This window comes from Phyllopteryx taeniolatus, chromosome 2 (genome assembly GCF_024500385.1).
Source record: "Phyllopteryx taeniolatus isolate TA_2022b chromosome 2, UOR_Ptae_1.2, whole genome shotgun sequence".
Lineage (NCBI taxonomy): Eukaryota > Metazoa > Chordata > Actinopteri > Syngnathiformes > Syngnathidae > Phyllopteryx > Phyllopteryx taeniolatus.
The window spans coordinates 9,293,906-9,313,540 of NC_084503.1; the positions used below are offsets into that span (position 1 = coordinate 9,293,906).

At 39.4% G+C, this 19,635-nt stretch overlaps 1 protein-coding gene across 2 annotated transcripts in view; it reads left to right on the forward strand.

The window, feature by feature from the left end:
- Positions 1 to 19,635, forward strand: part of igdcc3 (immunoglobulin superfamily, DCC subclass, member 3) — an 81,410-nt gene that overhangs the window by 40,901 nt on the left and 20,874 nt on the right. For both annotated transcript variants that reach the window (XM_061759004.1, XM_061759011.1), the window contains 5 exons: positions 7,957 to 8,101; positions 8,807 to 8,937; positions 10,459 to 10,596; positions 14,623 to 14,781; positions 18,567 to 18,732. In XM_061759004.1, the coding sequence (XP_061614988.1) occupies positions 7,957 to 8,101; positions 8,807 to 8,937; positions 10,459 to 10,596; positions 14,623 to 14,781; positions 18,567 to 18,732 (739 nt within the window). The remainder of the gene's footprint in view (positions 1 to 7,956; positions 8,102 to 8,806; positions 8,938 to 10,458; positions 10,597 to 14,622; positions 14,782 to 18,566; positions 18,733 to 19,635) is intronic.

Sequence of the window (19,635 nt, forward strand, 5' to 3'; positions counted from 1 at the left end):
GCATACAGATTGATTTTGTGTTCTGTCACTAGTGAGCAGATACCTTTAATATTAGCATTCTGACGTATAGCGGCAGCAAGAGGTTTGATGAATATTTCGAATAGCATTGGTGAGAGTGGACTTCCTTGTCTAGTTCCTCTATGTGAAACTTGGTGAAGTAATCTTATTTGTGGTGACTGTCGCTTTCGGTCAGTTGTATAATGTTGCTATCCAATGTATAAATGAATCTCCAAGGCCAAATTTGCGAAGTACTGCAAATAGGAAAGTCCGTTTAAATTTATCAAAAGTTTTCTCTGCGTCAAGTGACATGATGATTGCATTTAGATTTTTACACTGTGACATGCTTATTAAATTTAACAGACATCTGACATTTTATGTGGAACTTCTACCTTTAATGAAGCCTGTCTGGTCATAGTGGATTATCGACGGGAGTACCTTTTCAAGTCTCGCTGCGAGAGCTTTCGAGATAACCTTGATATCTACATTCATCAGTGATAAGGGCCAGGAGAGTGGGGTCTTTACCTGACTTTAGTGTTAATTTAATTGAAGCTGTGTTCATACTACAAACCAAATTCCAATGAAGGGATGTTGTGTTAAACATAAATAAAAACAGAATACAATGATTTGCAAATCATGTTCAACCTATATTTAATTGAATACACTACAAAGATGATATTTAATGTTCAAACTGATAGACTTTATTGTTTTTAGCAAATAATCATTAACTTGGAATTTTATGGCTGCAACACGTTCCTAAAAAGCTGGGGCAGGGTCATGTTTACCACTGTGTTACATCACCTTTTCTTTTAACAACATTCAATAAACGTTTGGGAATTGAGGACACTAATTGTTGAAGCGTTGTAGGCAGAATTCTTTCAAATTCTTGCTTGATGTACAGCTTTAGCTGTTCAACAGTCTGGGGTCTCCGTTGTCGTATTTTACGCTTCATAATGGGAGACAAGTCTGGACTGCAGCCAGGCCAGTCTAGTACCCGCACTCTTTTACTACAAAGCCACGCTGTTGTAACACGTGCAGAATGTGGTTTGGCATTGTCTTGCTGAAATAAGCAGGGGCGTCCATGAAAAAGACGTTGCTTGGATTGCAGCATATGTTTCTCCAAAACCTGTATGTACCTTTCAGCATTAATGGTGTCTTCACAGATGTGTAAGTTACCCATGCCATTGGCACTAACACAGCCACATACCATCACAGATGCTGGCTTTTTAACTTTGCGTCGATAACAGTCCGGATGTTTCTCCGGATGTTCCTCTTTGGCCTGGAGAACACGACGCCCACAATTTCCCAAAACAATTTGAAATGTGGACTTGTCGGACCACAGAACACTATTCCACTTTGCATCAGTCCATTTTAGATGAGCTCGGGCCCAGAGAAGCTGGCGGCGTTTCTGGGTGTTGTTGATAAATGGCTTTTGCTTTGCATAGTAGAGTATCAAGTTGCACTTAGGGATGTAGCGCCAAACTGTATTTACTGACATTGGTTTTCTGAAGTGTTCCTGAGCCCATGTGGTAATATCCTTTACACATTGATGTTGGTTTTTGATGCAGTGCTGCCTGAGGGATCGAAGGTCATGGGCATTCAATGTTGGTTTTCGGCCTTGCCGCTTACATGCAGTGATTTCTCCAGATTCTCTGAACCCTCCATCCATCCATTTTCTGAGCCGCTTCTCCTCACTAGGGTCGTGGGCGTGCTGGAGCCTATCCCAGCTATCATCGGGCAGGAGGCGGGGGACACACTGAACGGGTTGCCAGCCAATCACAGGGCACATACAAACAAACAACCATTTGCACTCACATTCACACCTACGGGCAATTTAGAGTTGTCAATTAACCTACCATGCATGCCTTTGGGATGTGGGAGCAAACCGGAGTACCCGGAGAAAACCCACGCAGGCACGGGGAGAACATGCCTTTTGATGATATTATGGACCGTAGATGATGAAATCCCTAAATTCCTTGCAATTCTACGTTGAGGAACATTGTGCTTAAACTGTTCGACTATTTTCTCACGCACTTTTGCACAAAGAGGTGAACCTTTCCCCATCTTTGCTTGTGAATGACTGAGCAATTCAGGGAAGCTCCTTTTATACCCAATCATGACACCCACCTGTTCCCAATTAGCCTGTTCACCTGTGGGATGTTCCAAACAGGTGTTTGATGAGCATTCCTCAACTTTCTCAGTCTTTTTTGCCACCTGTCACAGCTTTTTTGGAACGTGTTCCAGCCATAAAATTCTAAGTTATTGATTATTTGCTAAAAACAATAAAGTTTTTCAGTTTGAACATTACATAACTTGTCATTGTAGTGTATTCAATTAAATATAGGTTGAACATGATTTGCAAATTATTGTATTCTGTTTTTATTTATGTTTAACACAACGTACCAACTTCATTGGAATTGGGTTTGTAATTTGACCTTTATCGTTTATCTCCTTGGCTGTTCTGAAAAATAGAGGCGCTAGTATTGACCAGAAATGTTTAATGAATTTAACGGGGATTCCGTCCTTACTGCAATGTACCCCACCTATTATCTTTACTGCAATAGTTAGACTTGTTCCATTTAAGTTTGTTGTGTCATGCTGGTGTTATATGGGCTTTAATCATACTTCCCAGCTCTTTCTAAGATGACCCCCGTTCTCACTGCAATATAATGATAGGTGTTTGCAATATTTTTTCCTCATGTAACTAAATAACAACAATCAAATATTGTAAACGCCACTCAGTATGATGCAGTGTAAATTAACAATGTACTGTATGTACTTTTCCACAACCAAAGCAATTGCAGACACTTCACTCTGTCTCCATTTGCATGAAAACCTTATTGTGAGTATTGAATTACGGTTGTGACATGTGTGTCAGTAGTGGCAGGGGAGGGGCTCATGTTTTATGTATGACGGGCTGAGGTCCAGTAAAGTCAGCAAGAGCAACACGCCAGCTCAGTAAACGCTGTATGCATTTGTCATCTTATTATTTGGTTTCACATGAACAAAGTGGATGTTTTTGAGTGTCTTAAGTTGAGGAACTATAACTCTGACCTTCTCATTTATGTGAATGTGTTCGGAAAGATTTTCACTTCACCTAACCTCTGCATCGGCAGCAGTAATACCTTTGGGGCTTTAATTCAATGCTGCTGTGCACTTGCATTTTACAGCAATACAGTACATTACATACTGTATGGGCTTTTGTTCCCTTTCACACATTAGAAATGATAAACAGGAAAATATTCTTATCAGTCAGAGGTTTGCATTGATTTCACAACCGTAATAAAACAAAATTGCAGGAAGTACAATTCCAAGTAATACTACTACGTATGTGTGGGTCGGGCTGCACGATTTTGGCAAAAATAATTATCACAATTATTTTGATCAATATTGTAATCACGATTATTAATCACGATTATTCCTCATGTTCGGGAAACATCTATTTTTATTACACTACTTATCAACAATATAAGCTTTTATAAGTTTTCAGTGCAAAATGAGTCTTTTAACTAGATAAAAGGATAGATAATACAAAAAGGAAATCAAGAAACTCAAATTTACCAAGGCCTAACTGAATAAATGTCATTACAGAGCGCTATCATGAAGTGCAAATCAATGTAAGCAAATACAGTTCATGCATGAAAGGCAGTATCATTTGGCCTCAAGCACCGACTTTTCATTTGAAAATTCCCGACAGTATTGTGAAAGATGGATACGTCTCCGTTGTTCTGCTTAACCATTGGTCAGTCGTGCACAGTCAAACACTGCAAAGAACTCGACAGTTGTGATTTCCCTCTCTTTATACCCGCCGCGTTTTTTCATTGGGGTCAGGCCAGTCGAAAAGTTGAAGTCAATGCAGCCGATTGTTCATGCTATGCATTACGCTGTGGTGCCAACTTCAAAATAAAAGCCTCACATATTAATGCATTGGCCATCAATGTCTGTTTAGGCTTTAATTTTGTTTGAAGTTGTTCACGGAGCGTGATGCCGGCGTGTTACCATAATAGTATATTGTTCATAGTATGAAAAACCGTTGTGGGGGCTGGCTTGACTGACACTTTTCAACTGCAAGCTGTCCTGACTGCAGTCATTGTTCATACAATGTATTTCTTTCTCCCATGTTTCTTGTCCAGTGTTTTTGTCATTTTTTTAGCTGGCCAAACAGATTAGTTGTGTTACCTTGCGGGGCAGACAACTCTGCTGCATTCTGCTTGTTTTACGTCACTTGCCTTGAATCAAAACACGTCCAGAGAACGGATTTGATCTCTTTCTGAGGCGATACCTCCAATTTTTTCTGTACTTGCTTCTCTCGGCATGTATAACTCGTAATCCCATCGAGATGACTGATGACTGGGCGTCGCTCGCTTGTTCTTTGCGTAGCTTAATGGAACCTTATCCGTGCATTCGCCCCTTGGTGGCTGGCTGACTAGGTTGACAAAGTGCTCCATATGCAGCGGTGCCTGCATTTTAAAATGAAAAGAAATCGCAGACAATTAGGCTCAATTAATTGTGGCAGCCAAAATCACGATTAAAATTCAATTAATTGTGTCGCCCAATGTGTGGGGGGGAAAAACACAATAGGAAACCAGTGATTAAAAGAAGAACGTGAAACAAGATGTTTAGAAAGTGTGATACAGTAATTAGCGGATTAAATACTGCTGACATATGTAATGTTTCATTGTTTTTTTCTGAGCGGGGAAGTAGACAAAAAAAAAATTTTTATTTCTGGAAGGTTGTGAGTTGGGCGGCACGGTGGATGACTGGTTACCGTCTGCCTCACAGTTCTGGGGACCGGGGTTCAGAAGAAGTACTATTAACAAATATTTTCCATTTTCATTGGGTTTTAAAAATATATATTCTTGAATATATAATAATCCCTTATCAGACATTTTTGAGGAAACCATTCTAAATGGTCCTGGTGAGTATAATTTAGATGCAGCGGTGTAGTTCAGGGGCCACATACAACCTAATTTGTTGTCTTGTGGGTCAGACCAGTAAAGTCATGGCATAATTAATATGAATAACAAGGTAGTGCTCTCCCCTTTGTTATAATGCAAATTAATACAAGTATATTACAAGAATCGTTATATTTAATTAACCATCCTTTGACAAACCATTATGAAACAACCTCAGATTTTTAAAGAAAAATGTGCAATTTGGTTCAGTTTATCATCTACATGTGTGAATTATAAACGATCATAGACCACTGGGCAGACGAAAGGATGACAAGGAGGTGGTCCATCACTAATATCTTTAATGCACGCAGGATGTGTCATGTAACAATTCCAAAATAAAAACGAAGAATTTAGCTATCTGCTCAACCTTCTGCTGTCTTCCATATGTACCTGCCGCCCTTGGCTTTGTCATCCAATTACAAGTCAGGACTCAGCCTACCCACAACCTCACAGACAGTCATAAATTATAGAACTCTTAAAACAACACTTAAGTGTGGAGTCACGACAGTATTTTCTGTTCACTTTCAAATTCATCCTGCGGCCCTGATTTAACCCCCGAATGGGCTTGTTTTGGCGCAGGTGCTGTATGTTTGATCCCTCTGTTCTAAGGCATTCTAATCAATTATAGATTTATAATATTGGATATGTTTGTGTTGAGAAAGGGTAGGACAAGTTCTGGACAAGGAACTTATTGTCAAAATCTAAACGGTCCTCGGATGTGTGTGGTGGATGACATATTTCAAAAGTGGGCATCCAAACTTGTTTATCATTGAAAAAAAAAATAATTTATTGAACGCATTATTATTTGTATTATCATTATTAGATTTTTTCCATCCAGTTACTGGCTGGCACGCTATGGGGTTTGGGTGGTGGAAACGAACAAACGTCGGCGGGGATATACTGTAAATCAATGAGGTCCGCAGACACATTTCAATCGCCAAAACCTCTTCTGCATATATTGTATGACGTCACCATTTGTGTCGCTTTTAAAGGATGTGCTGTAACCCGCTTTGATTGGAGAGGATTGAAGCCGGTCCAGTTTTATATCCGCTGGTCATACACCAATCCACCAAAGCAGTGCTTCCCAAACTGTTTTGTCATGTGTACCCCCGAACATTTTTGACATACCCTGAGTACCCCCTCACTCATACACGTTGATGATTCTCCAAAAGTACCGGTAGAACTTAACGCAACTGTTTTCTGAGTGAAAATTATTTTATTGCATCTCCTTAATTGGAACATTTAATTCTTTTTAACTCAAATTAAACATAATAATACTGTATCTTGCCTTGAAAATAAATAAATAATATAAATACAAAAAAATATGAAATCAAAATAAATAATAAACCTGCCTTTGTTATATATCATTCTTGTAATATTTACCGAGTGTTATATGAACCCTCTCCTGAATTGAGAGCAACTGGACGTTTCAGCCATTTATCCATACTGTATTTGCCTGTATATGTCTGTTTTGATTTTGGCAAGGCTGTGCCACAGGCTATTGCCTTCCGGGTAAACTAGTTACACATACAGGTATATATATTTATATTTATTATTATATTATTATTAATTATAATAATATTACCAAAGGTACACGCTCACCTGCCCTGACTCTGATATGAATTTAAGTGGCAGTGCATTCTTAATCCACAGTGTTTAATGACATTTGTTCACCCTCTGCAGTTATTACAGCTTAAACTCCGCTGGGAAGGTTTTCCACAAGGATTAGGAGTGTGTTTATGGAACTTTATGACCATTTTTCCAGAAGTGCATTTGTGAGGCTACACACTGATGTTGGACGAGAAGGCCTGGCTCTCAGTCTCCGCTCTACTTCACCCAAAAGTGTTCTGAAGGGTTGAGGTCAGGATTCTGTGCAGACCAGTCAAGTTCATCCGTGTCAAATTCTCTCATCCGTCCGTGTCTTTATGAACCTTGCTTTGTGCACTGATGCACTGACATGTTGGAACAGGAAGGAACCATCTACAAACTGTTCCCATAAAGTTGGAAATGTCCAAAATATTAGCCCCTGCGCTCCAGTGAAAGGAACTCTGAATGCTACAGCTGTCATGGGTGTGTGTTCCGTTTTTTGTCTTCCCCCTGTTTCACACACACCTGCTCCTGAGAGCATCTTCAACACCTGTGCCTCGTTCACCCTAATTACCCCTTGTATTTAACCTCGTGTCTCATTCTCTCTCGTCGCCAGTTCGTTGTGCCTTGTCGTCGCGTTCCAGCATTCCTTGTTTCCACGTCACAGACTCACAGTAAGACTTGACCCTGCTCCCATTATCGACCTCGCCTTTTTGTCTCATGTTTTTGGATACTGTTGCCTTTTTTGGATTGCCTGCCTGTGTACCGACCTATGCCCGTATATTAAACCTCTCTTTTTGGAAACCGTCCATTTGTTTTGGAGTCGTGCATTTTTGGGTCCTATCCTCTGTTCCGTTCATGACAACAGCATACGATGAGATTTTGGACAGTCAAATAGTTTGGGGATTACCCCATCCTGTTCCAACATATCTGTGCACCGGTGCACAAAGCAAGGTCCATAAAGACATTGATGAAAGAATTTTGGCATGGATGAACTTGACTGAATTTGAGTCCTGCCCTCAATCTGAGAGATGGATTCAAGGACATTTGAAACAATTACTGAGTTGCATCAGGGAAAGCTGTTTTCAAACTGTCCCAGAAGGCTACTTCTTACTTTAGATAGATAGATAGATAGATAGAAATTACATTAAACAAATTTTCATTACATCCATCCGTTTTCTTTTACCGCTTCTTTTCTCATACACACATTTCTAGTGTATTCAATTAAATATAAGTTTAACATGATTTGCAAATCATTGTATTCTGTTTTTATTTCTGTTTAACACAACGTCCCAACTTCATTGGAATTGGGGTTGTAGTTACCGGTGAATGAGCTTACCTTTCTTTCCACTGTATGTTATTAAATGATTAACGAAATATACTGTAAACACCCCCCTCCCTTCTTTCCTTCCCATAGCCATGGCCGACTTCCATGTCCAACCAGAGCCAGTGCATGCTGAAGAGTCTGGGGTGGCCAGATTCCAATGCCAAATCCATGGCTTGCCAGAGCCTGTTATCAGCTGGGAAAAAGATGGGCGTCCTGTCGACACCAAGGACAAGAGGTCTAAATTTCCATACATCAAGACACGTTAGCTATGGTATCACCTTATTGTTACTTTCGAGTTTACTAAAGTAATTTAAAAAAATTATGGAGTCACATATTAGGCTTTCCGTCGTCTGCCTCCTCCTTCAGTTTCCGTGAGACATTCCCAGGCCAACTCTGACTTATCATAGTCCCTAAAGTGTTTATAAGGTCTGCCCTGAGGCTCCCTCTGGGATGGACATGCCTGGAACACCTCACCAGGGAGGTGTCCAGGAATCATCCGTAACACATACTGGAGCCACCTGAAGTGGCTCCTCTTGACATGGAGGAATAGTGGCTCTCCTCTGACTCCCTCCTGGGTGTCGAAGATCCTCACCGTACAGTATCTCTGGGGGTGAGGTCCACTACTTGTATCTATAACCACATCCTTTGAGTCACTACCGAGAGACCCTCTCTTTACGACAGGTCCAATACCAATCCTTCTGTCAATTTGCATTTTGCTGTCTGCGTGAACAACACCCTAAGACACCTAAATCTCTCCACATGAAGAACCTAACTCCCAATCACATGAACACTCAAGATCACACCATCTGTAAATGAGAGCAGAAATGAGACCCTAGGCCACTAAATTGGGCACTTTAGAGAATTTTGCTGACCTAGAAATTTGGTTATAAGTCTTATAGTCTATTGTGAGTAATAATTTGCATTTTATTTTCTCTTGTAGGTACACTCTCTTGCCTACAGGTGTTCTGCAGATTACAGGAGTGCGTGAGGAGGACAGTGGAAAGTTCTGCTGTGTGGCTCATAACAGTGCAGGAGTGAAACACAGTGCTGAGGCCCTCCTTTCTGTTTCAGGTTGTTACATTTCACAACTTTAACATCCAGATACCATGCGCATTCTCACTCTCCATGTGGAACACACTCCTCACTACTAGCTTTAGTGTATATTAGGCATTAGACGATCAGGATTTTTGGGGCCGATCACCGATCAGCGAGTTTAAAAAAAACGATAACCCATCATCGATCCGATCACAAGATGGAGGAATGTGTCTATTTAAATGACCTGTTTATTTACTGTATATACTTGTGTACTTAATTGCTCAAAAAATTATATTTACAATAAATAATGTATCTTTGTTCCTCTATTTATGCCTGTGAGGCATAGTACATAGAACAAATTAATGGTCTTCTATTAGATGGCAGGAAGTAAATACAGTAATTAATGTATCCACTTTTTGTGACAATTTTGTTTGTTGGTGTCCCGTGAGATTTTTCTATTGTAAAATATGTTCCTTGGCTCCATAAAGTTTGGAAATCATTACTCTAGTCAGATTATGTATTCTAATCAGTCAGGTCAAACCAACATTACATGACAGAAATAATGGGTGCTAACTTACTGTAATTAAATTACTTTATTTTTAATTAAATGACTTCACCCACACCAAAACTTTTGAGCATGAGTCGACAGAACGGCGGCATGTTTACGTCCAACCGTTCGTGCTACCACTCGCTTGCTAGGCTACATAACGTTTTTGTTGCCTGCTTGCTAGCCGAATCGTATTAAAAGTTCGTGAACATACCTCAAGCAAGCCTTAAATGAACGTCCTCTCCTGACCTGAGCACCAGCGACCACCAACACGTTTTTCCCCATTTTGTTTTCATAATACAGTCGGCTCGCTCCACTCTTATTGTCGTCGCCACGGTAACGAGTGTATCCGGTCGCATTTGAGTTGACAAGATAAAGCCCAATGATTGTAAAAAACGGGATGTGGTGGTATCGGAATACAAGATTTTATTGCAGTAGTCTGACATAGTGCAATCTTGAATGAGCACATTTGTCTTGTAGTCTGATCCGGGCATTACATGTTGTCTGTCTCAGACGCGATGTCTGTTCCACACTGCCGACATGTTTTTTTTTTTTTAAATAACTTTATTGGCCGTCAGATATTTACAGGACTATGCCAAAAGACACGCGACAAGGCTAAAAATGAACTAGCTTTTGGATTCAAATATAATGTGCACGATGGCGACGCGGACTAAATGTCATTTGCGTAGCCGATCAATGACGTTATTAATCGGATTGGCGAATTATGACATTAAAGCCGATTAGCCGATCAGCATAAAATGCTAATCATCGGCCGATACCGATAAGGCTGATAAATCGGTGTAAAGTCGACTGTATATTATACCTTCTGGGTCCTGGTCTTTTGTTGTGCATGTCACTATTCCAGTATATTCCCAAGAATTTTCAAACCTATTGTTTATCTGTCGGATCTTAGAGATACAGTATATTGGTCTGAAGTGCTCTAGAGAAATCCAATTAAAGGTTTCCATCCATCATTGTCCTTCTCATCTTAAATACCCTTCTTTTTCCAGGCTCACAGTCATCTGTTTACAAAGAACCAATGATCCTAGTTGGTCCGGAAAATCTCACCCTCACTGTTCACCAAACTGCCATTTTGGAGTGTGTTGCTACAGGATACCCCCGCCCCATTGTGTCTTGGAGCAGACTAGGTAATGTAAAAAATTGAGATACAGTTGAGTATCTCAACTCAACTATCAATTGAGTTGAGATACAGTAAATGAAAGGTCTCTATTGTTTGATTGTTTGTTTTCCATTTGTCTGATTTTGTTGTTGTCATCTGTGGTATTGTGTGTCACACAAGTGCACGCCCTATCAAACTGTCCAGTCAAGCTTGGGATATCATCATAAGAGTGATGTATCCACTAGGGGTGGAACGGTTCACCAAACCCACGGTTCGGATTGTATCTCGGTTTTGTGGTCACGGTTTTTCGTTTGGTTCGGTACATGTTGATGGGAAAATCAATTATTCTTGTATACATTTATTTTTACATTGATTTTTTTTTTTTTTATATACTGAAAGTATGTCTTCACACCATTATTATTATTGTATTATTATATTATTTTTTATTAATTAGAAATATATATTTGCTGTTCTAGCTATGTCAGCGGTATATAGTGACTGGGTGAACCATTAAATTAATGCTTTTCCATTGGATGGCAAAAGTTACAATAAAGCCATGTATCTAGCTGTTGCCATTCATATAACAGAAGAGGTCATGGCTTTCTGCAAATATATCAGTTTTGTGTTCGGTTAAAAAACTTTGATTCTTTTTGTGATATTTTTGTTTGGTGGTTTACAATGAGGTTTATCTAGTGTAAAATCTGCTACAAATCTCCTACATAAAAACTCAAGTCATTGTTACAGTATATAACATAGGCGTTCATATCAAATTGGGGTAGAGGAGTGATTATGTTATCAATCTAATGAAAAATATACGTGAATGAACTCATGCATACAGTTTACTCCATAACCTTTCTTCTCTTTATTCATGTAACATGGACACTATTCTCATCTTTACAATGGATTAAAATTAAAATGAGCAAGATGTGCTTTAACTGCTGACTTTCAGCTTTAATTTAAGGGAATTTACAGTACATCCACATCCGGTAAACGGTGTAGGAATTATAGCAGTCCGTGTATATCTACTACTTTAACGTGTGCTACTTTTTATGGGGGCTAGCTGGCTGCATGTTAGCATCGCGTATCCTCGGGATGCTGAAGTACAGTAAACGTTAAAAACTAATGTTTATGGGATTAATTTAAAGGAGTTGGGAAATGAGTTTTCTATGTAAGATCACAACCCATTGACAGCCCCACTAAAGGCCATCGTGACCATTACCCAGAATTCCACAATTGCTCCAGCACATTCTAAAGTGCGTTCGAAAATATTCTACGTGCGCGCTCTGCTACGCTCCAAACCGTTTGGAAACTAAGCGCGCTGCAATGTACACTCACAGATAGGGCTGTGAAAAAAAAAATCATCTAAGTCGACCATAGAAATTGGTCAATGCAAAAATTTCTGCCCAGAGGCAATAAAACGTATTAATCAAAGCATATTTACGCCACCCGGAACCAATTTGCACCACCCGGAAACATTTGGCTACTGTCCGTGTTTACTGCACGGACATTTATGGCAGAAGGATGCACTGTTGGGCCAATGCAAAACTACTGCCAAATATGACAGAGACTTATGTCTGTAATTGATTTTTAAGACACTATTCGATGTGTAATGTATTCATATAACATGATGTATGAGTGAGCTGAATGGTAGTAAGAGGGATATTTTGTTTTTGCTTAAAATGATAATCGCTAGCATGCTAATCACAAAAAATGATTTTGTTGTCTCAAATTCTGTACAGAGTTGGTATTGTACACTCAGTACCAACATATGCAGTTTAATGATTGACGTCCAGCTAAAATAATATGCATGTTAGCAGTAAAACAAATGTACTCGATTACTCAATGATATATCTATAGAATAATCAATTCCAAAAAGATTTGATCATGACAGCCCTTCTCTCAGATTAGCGTTGGGGCGTTAGATTGAATTTCCGAACGCACATTATACATATATGCGCCGCCATTTTGGCTTGCATTACCACTGTTACGCAACTGTTCATTGCTTTGCATTTTAGTAAATGGGGGAAAAAAAGTTGATGAACCAAATGGGACACATGCGGACTGAAACAGTCAAACTGAACCGTTTTGATGATTTTAAAAAAACGTTCCGTTCCCAGTATCCATATTTGTATGCTCACAGCCACACACCTTTAATTTGTCTTGTAATGTCTGATGTATTTTCATACATGCAATGGGTATCTTTGTTTTCGTACGGCATGTGTCGTGTACGTGTGATACAATGGGACGACGTAAGACTTAAGGAATGTACAGTACATAACAGTTGTGTTGATAACTACATGCCTCATCTTACAAAGCTCAGTGGAAACAGAAGAATAATTGCTTTGTAGGGGGGAGAGTCATGCAATTAACTTTCCTCCTACCTCGGTGCACATTTAAAATGTTGACTATAACTCAAATTTGTCTTGATCAATTTGTCAATGTGACATCTGTTTTCCTTACCTATTATCAAAACTGATTTGCTCCTCCAAATATAAACTGGTGCCCCTCCCTTCAACGGTTGAAGCATAATCACATTGAACGTTCACTTTAACACAATGTCTGTAGAATGAAAATGCTACCACAATGGGATTTGTACTTCTTAAATTACATCGAGGAGGCTAGGATAAACTGCATAATGAATCTAATAGGTTCACTCATTACTCATTGCTTAATGCTGGAGTTTGTTTGCTGCTTTTCATTTAGCTGCCCCACACCCTGCAAGTTCTAGCTCTTTCTTTTCTGACATTAAGTTAATTAGTTCCTGCCTGAGAGAATCTGAGAGGAATAAATACTGTATAGCAGTAAAAGAACAAAAGTGCTGTTGTTCAGATGAATCTGGAATGCTACTTTTCAGTCCAGCGGGTAGTTGATGATGATGGCAACATACAATAAACATACTATAATGCCAAGCACTGAGAGTAAAGCAGTGAAGTATTTCTTCCAGAGCTAATATCACTGTTGAAGTGAGCTGAGTTTTTCTTCGTCTTATGATTTGATTTTGCGCCCACTTCTACAATGCCAAACCTCTCAAAACACTGGCATTTAATCCTTTTTCTTTAAAAACTGAGATGATCAACATTACCATTTCATTTTTCTGCTCATATTTAAAGGTAGGTTGATTTGTTGGTTGGTTGGTTTTGTAAGGTTAATACTTAGCCATCCACTTTCTCTTATCTCCAATCATCATTTGGGTGATCCATCAATCACAGGGCACATACAGACAAACAAACTTTCACACCTCTGAGCAATTTGGAGTTTTCAATTACTGTAATCTCTCGTATATACTGCGCATTTCCGCAGCCCCCCGCCCCCCACCCCAATGTCAAAAATCACTGGTTCGCATTATACATAGGTATAGGGGAAAATGAAAAAAAAAGTTCCCATTTTACAAATGTATGCCGCCATCAAGAGGTTGTGAAAAAACGGTACACGTTCATTTCAATATGCCACCACCACCTCGAGGTTATGAGAAAGGTATACACTTTCATTCTAATATGCCTTGGCCACCTAGTGGTTATGAAAAAGGTGTAGCCTACACTTTCATTCCAATATGCCAGGGGTACATATGACTGCATAATATGTACAGTTGTGCTCATAAGTTTACATACCCTGGCAGAATTTATGAAATATTGTTTTCTTTTAAATATGACTGATGACTGAACAGCAACCATCATTAATTTCTTTATGGTTATGTTTTGTTTGATTAGAATGCTTTTCTGAAATGCTTGACAGTTTAATTTGAATCCCATTAAAATAAAAATACAAATTTGTTTCGCCTGAACCTTCAGGTTTTCTTTAAATTGTACCCACCTTACAAATTCTCCCCAGGTAATCAAACATATGAGCACAACTGTGTGTTTTCTCAATCCATCCATCCATCCATCCATCCATCGAAAAGACCAGATAAAGATATCCATCCATCCTTCCATTATCTGAGCCGCTTATCCTCACAATATTTGTGAGGATAAGCTCACAAATATTGGATGAGGATAAGAGACTTGCTATGCGTGCAAGTCTTCTCAACTGGCTGCCTGCTCTCCTATTCTCTCTTTAGATGGACGTCCCATTGGTGTGGAGGGTATCCAAGTACTTGGCACTGGAAACTTGATGATTTCCAATGTTGGCGTGCAGCACTCAGGAATTTATGTGTGTGCTGCTAACAAACCAGGGACCCGTGTTCGTAGGACTGCTCAGGGACGTCTAGTCGTTCAAGGTAAGTTCTGGTGAATTTCAATGTCCCATTCTCAAAATTCATGCATGTTGTCTATGTATCACTCTTGTCTGCCTCAAGAACAGAAAAACACTGTACTTATGTTTAGTATGTAATTCTCCACATTTGTAAATATACAGTACTTTATTTAACTGAACTTAAAAATGAGAACTGACACAACGTAAGAGGTCTTTTAACAGATAATAAGTCTTGAATGCCAATTACAGAGACGTTAATGTCCTTAGTACAAGCCAGTGTACCATCTAAGTGATTCAGAACCTATTTTAAGGTATATTTACAACATATTGTTGAGTGCAGGGGAACCAAAGTGTGTAACTATTGTTGGTGGCTGTGCTATTGAAAAAACTGTGAGACACCAAGACACATGTATGAGTGATCTCATTAGACTTTTGCAGTAGTATTAATAATTAATCCTGGACACATAATACACTGCAATTCTTCATTTTCTCAACTCGCCATTCTCATTTGATCCAGGAAGTTGAGATGCTGACAAGGTTAGACATAAATTTGATTTCGGCCAGTAAGATGAGGACAGATGTGCATGACATGTCTCCATGCAGGAAACATCTTTCATTCACTCTGTTCTTATGTACATTGATTAAACTGGACCACACTTTGCCTTAGCAGTATTGATCCTGGTCAATACTTCATTTTATCTTCCTGTCAAGTCAAAGAAGAGCATCTTATCCTTACAGGGGGAAAGCAGATGTTAATTATGTGCCACGGTCTGTATTTTTGTTATTTGATTTTAGTCAAGAAAATATATGTTATATATGTTAAAAGACTGTTATATGTGCCATCATGGAACATAGTCGGAAAGTGACAAGAAATGTTACTTCCTTGTTCCCTAGCCACAAGTTAAATAAATACAGTGCAGGTCAGCCTTTGGCTGGCAGACATCATGTCAAGCAATATGCCTTTGGCAATACTTGAAGTTTGGATTTACTTACAACATGTGTCGCCACATGTTGTGGCTTCCAGAAATCTATCAAATGTATGTAAGAGAGTGAACCAAAAATATTTTATTAAGTTGACCAAAGAGGCGTTGTGAGTCAGTAACTACAGTGTTTATTGCCGATGAATAGCGGCCTTTTCTTCCACCTGCAACTGCAAAGAGCGATTCCGCTTTAAACGTGCCGGCAGCCAGCATTATAAGACAAGGCTTCTGAGGTTTTGGGAAGCACAGGACTCTCCTGAGTCCAACTACTGTCATTGTAATGACGCAATTGTGAGTAAGATATTTTACCAGTTGTTTTTATTTGTTTCTGTGCCGGTCGTCAAAATGTCTATGTGATAAAGTGACTCCCCTGTTCTCTAACGCAAGAAAGGTTGTGCACCGCTGATCTATAGAACGGCAAGCACAGCACCCCAATAATGCATTCAGTCATACAGTAAGCACAGTATTCTAATTATATTACTTCTATTGGATTTATTTCCTTTAGAATAAAAACATGCACTCCTTCAAAGTGTTAGTTTGAGCAGTGTGCATGTTCTTGACTGGCCGACCACACTTTAAATACTGTGATGCCTTGAGATATGAGTGACTGGACTTACAAGTTTTTGGAGGTACGAGCCGTCATTCAACCACTTTTTTGCTTTGACTTGTGGGGGCAACTTGAGATAAGAGCACTCCACAGTAGCAGTGACTGAACCTACTTCACAACAAGCAGCAGTTTGGCAGACACAATTAGTGAACAGGTACACAAAAAAAGAACCTTCAATCTGTTTATTGCCACTCCCAGTTGAAGTTTACTGTCAAACTAAACATAAAACAAAAGACAGTTACAACTGGTGTATTTAAAACAACCACATAGTTTAGCCTTTCAATCCGTTAGATTAAGGTTGATGCTAAATAGCATCTATGTTGCAGAGCCTTCATTTTTTTTGTCTTTAAATGTATTATTCTTGGCGGCACGGTGGCCGACTGGTTAGAGCGTCAGCCTCACAGTTCTGAGGACCTGGGTTCAATCCCTGGCCCCGCCTGTGTGGAGTTTGCATGTTCTCCCCGTGCCTGCGTGGGTTTTCTCCGGGCACTCCGGTTTCCTCCTACATCCCAAAAACATGCATTAATTGGAGACTCTAAATTGCCCGTAGGCATGACTGTGAGTGCGAATGGTTGTTTGTTCCTATGTGCCCTGCGATTGGCTGGCAACCAGTTCAGGGTGTACCCCGCCTCCTGCCCGATGACAGCTGGGATAGGCTCCAGCACGCCCGCGACCCTAGTGAGGAGAAGCGGCTCAGAAAATGGATGGATGGATGGATGTATTATTCTTGTTGGTGTCACTCAAGGGGAAATTCAACTCACACTCCCAAGTGTAGTTTGTGTTGCACGTCACACAGATCAGATCACACACATGCAGCTATGCAAGGAGAGATTCAGATTGAAAGAGGTATGCAAAGAGTGCTGCACTACTTGAGCTGGGCTGGTTAATGGCCATTCAGTTGAGGTGACAAAAACTGTTTAATTATTTTTAATTCTATTTAATTATGTCATTACACTATGCTTTTTATGAGGAACTTTATTATGGAGTGCTATTTTTCATCATTAAAATACGATATGGCCATATTTGCTGTTTTTTTGGGGGGGGGGAAGGCTCGAACGGTTTAATCCCATTTCCATTCATTTCAATGGGAAAAGATGATTTGAGATATGAGCGTGGTCATAGAACAAAATAAACTGGTAACTCAAGACAACAGTGTATATTCATATTTAAAGTGACCTGTATTTTTCCTCATGGATTTCAATGACATTCACTAGTCTCAGGAAAACTCCATGGTTTACAGCTAGCCTCAGAATTCAATGATTCACACCTCTTTGGTGTTTGCGCACTAATTCCTTAAAGTCTACACACCCCTGTTCAAATATTTTTTGTGGTAAAAAAAATAAAACCAAGATCAATCATATCAAAAGCTTTTCAACCATAAATATGGCCAAAAACCTGTATAATTCAATTCAAAACAATATATATTTTACATAGGCGAAATAAAAATTATTATACAAATAACGTGGTTGCACATGTGTGCACAACATCTTATAACTGGGATGTGTGTCCAGAATTACCAATCACCTTCATACTCATGTTTAATGCAATTTTGAACAGTTAATTCCTTCCACCGTGTCTAAGGCCTGAGGTTCAGCTGGGAAAAAAAAACAGCCCCAAAACATAATATTGCCAACATGCTTCAATGTAGACATGGTGCTCTTCTGGTGGCGAGCAGTATTGTGTTGCACCAAACATACTATTTGGAATTACAGCCAAAAAGTTCAAGCTTGGTTTCATTAAACCATAGCAAAATCTTCCAAACATATGTGGGAAAATGTGCTATGGCCTGATAAATCCAAGGTTGAACGTTGTGGCCATCATTACATCGCATGTTTTCGAGCTATTTTTTCAACTGTAACTGGGGCCTTAGTCTTGGTGCAGAGAATTATGAACAACTCGAAATGGCAGTCAGTGTTGGCATAAAACCTTCAGGCTTCTGCTCGGAAGAAAAACGATGTCAGGAAAAGACTACTAAAACATCAGAAAATTATTTGGGGTTAATCAGAAGCACTTTAAATTGTGGCAAGTGTGTGCTGACTCCTATTTAACACGAGTTTGAATGTGATTGGTTATTTTTAAACACATCCTAGTTACAACACTTGTGCAACCCAATTATTTCAGTGGTTTAGTTTTACTGACTCCAAAAAAGATTACAACAAAAATTCAATCAAAATGTACAGGTTATAGGTCACATTAATAAAGGAAAATGTGTCATGTTTTCAGCTCCTGCAGAGTTTATTCAACCTCCGCAGTCTATTGCTCGACCTGTGGGGACCACGGCTATGTTCACCTGCCAAGCCCAGGGTGAGCCTGAGCCCCAGCTCACTTGGCTGAAGAACGGCCAGATCCTGGAGCCTGGTGGCCACGTCAAACTCAGAAGCAACAACAGGTGAAGTAAAAATAAATAAATACACTGTTTTCCTATTTCATGGAACAAAATGCTCATGCATGTGTTGAATAAAGACAAATAACGGGGCCTTGCAGTTTAATGTAGCGTTTTCGGTGTGTTACCTCTCCCCGGGAGATTGGATTTCATCTGTTTGGGTTTGTTTGTGTGCTATCTCCTGGGCAGGTATTCTACCATGAATAACTACTTTGGCAATAGTCCATATGTTAACAATGTCATAAAATGGGTCATTGATAATTACAACCCAAAAAGTAAAAAGTTTAAAAAAAAAACACATTTCTGTTTTTCTGTTTTGTTTTGTCTTGTTTTTTTTTTTTTTTTTTTTTCTGATTCCAGCAGATGTGACATATGCTAGTTTGAAACCAGAGATTTGGGGGCCTTTTAGAAGAAAAAAAAACACTTCTGGCTCATGTTCAGATCCTTACACTGTATCATTTTTCCCTGATGAGTTTATAATTCATTTTGTTTATGTACAAAAACAATCCTTAGAGGTCACCATCAGTGTAGTGGTTCAGTCGCCTGACTTCCTAGCTGGCAATGTGGGTTCAGTTCCCACTCCTTAACAGCGTGACTGCTAATGTACGTAAATTTTTTCTATTTCTTTATGTGTCATGCAATTGACAGAATCAGAATCATCATCTTTATTTGTCGTGAACACATGCACCCAAAATTGTTCCTCTGCATATGACCAATTACATCAGTGGACATAGCAAACACACACACTTGTTAGGGGCACACACTTGAGCAGGGGGCTACTTAAGCGCCCGGGGTATCGGTGTCTTGCTCAAGGGCACCACAACCGTGTGTACGGGATGTATACATATATTTACATACACACACACACAGCAGCTGAAATAAATATTTAACACGTCACCATTTCTCTCA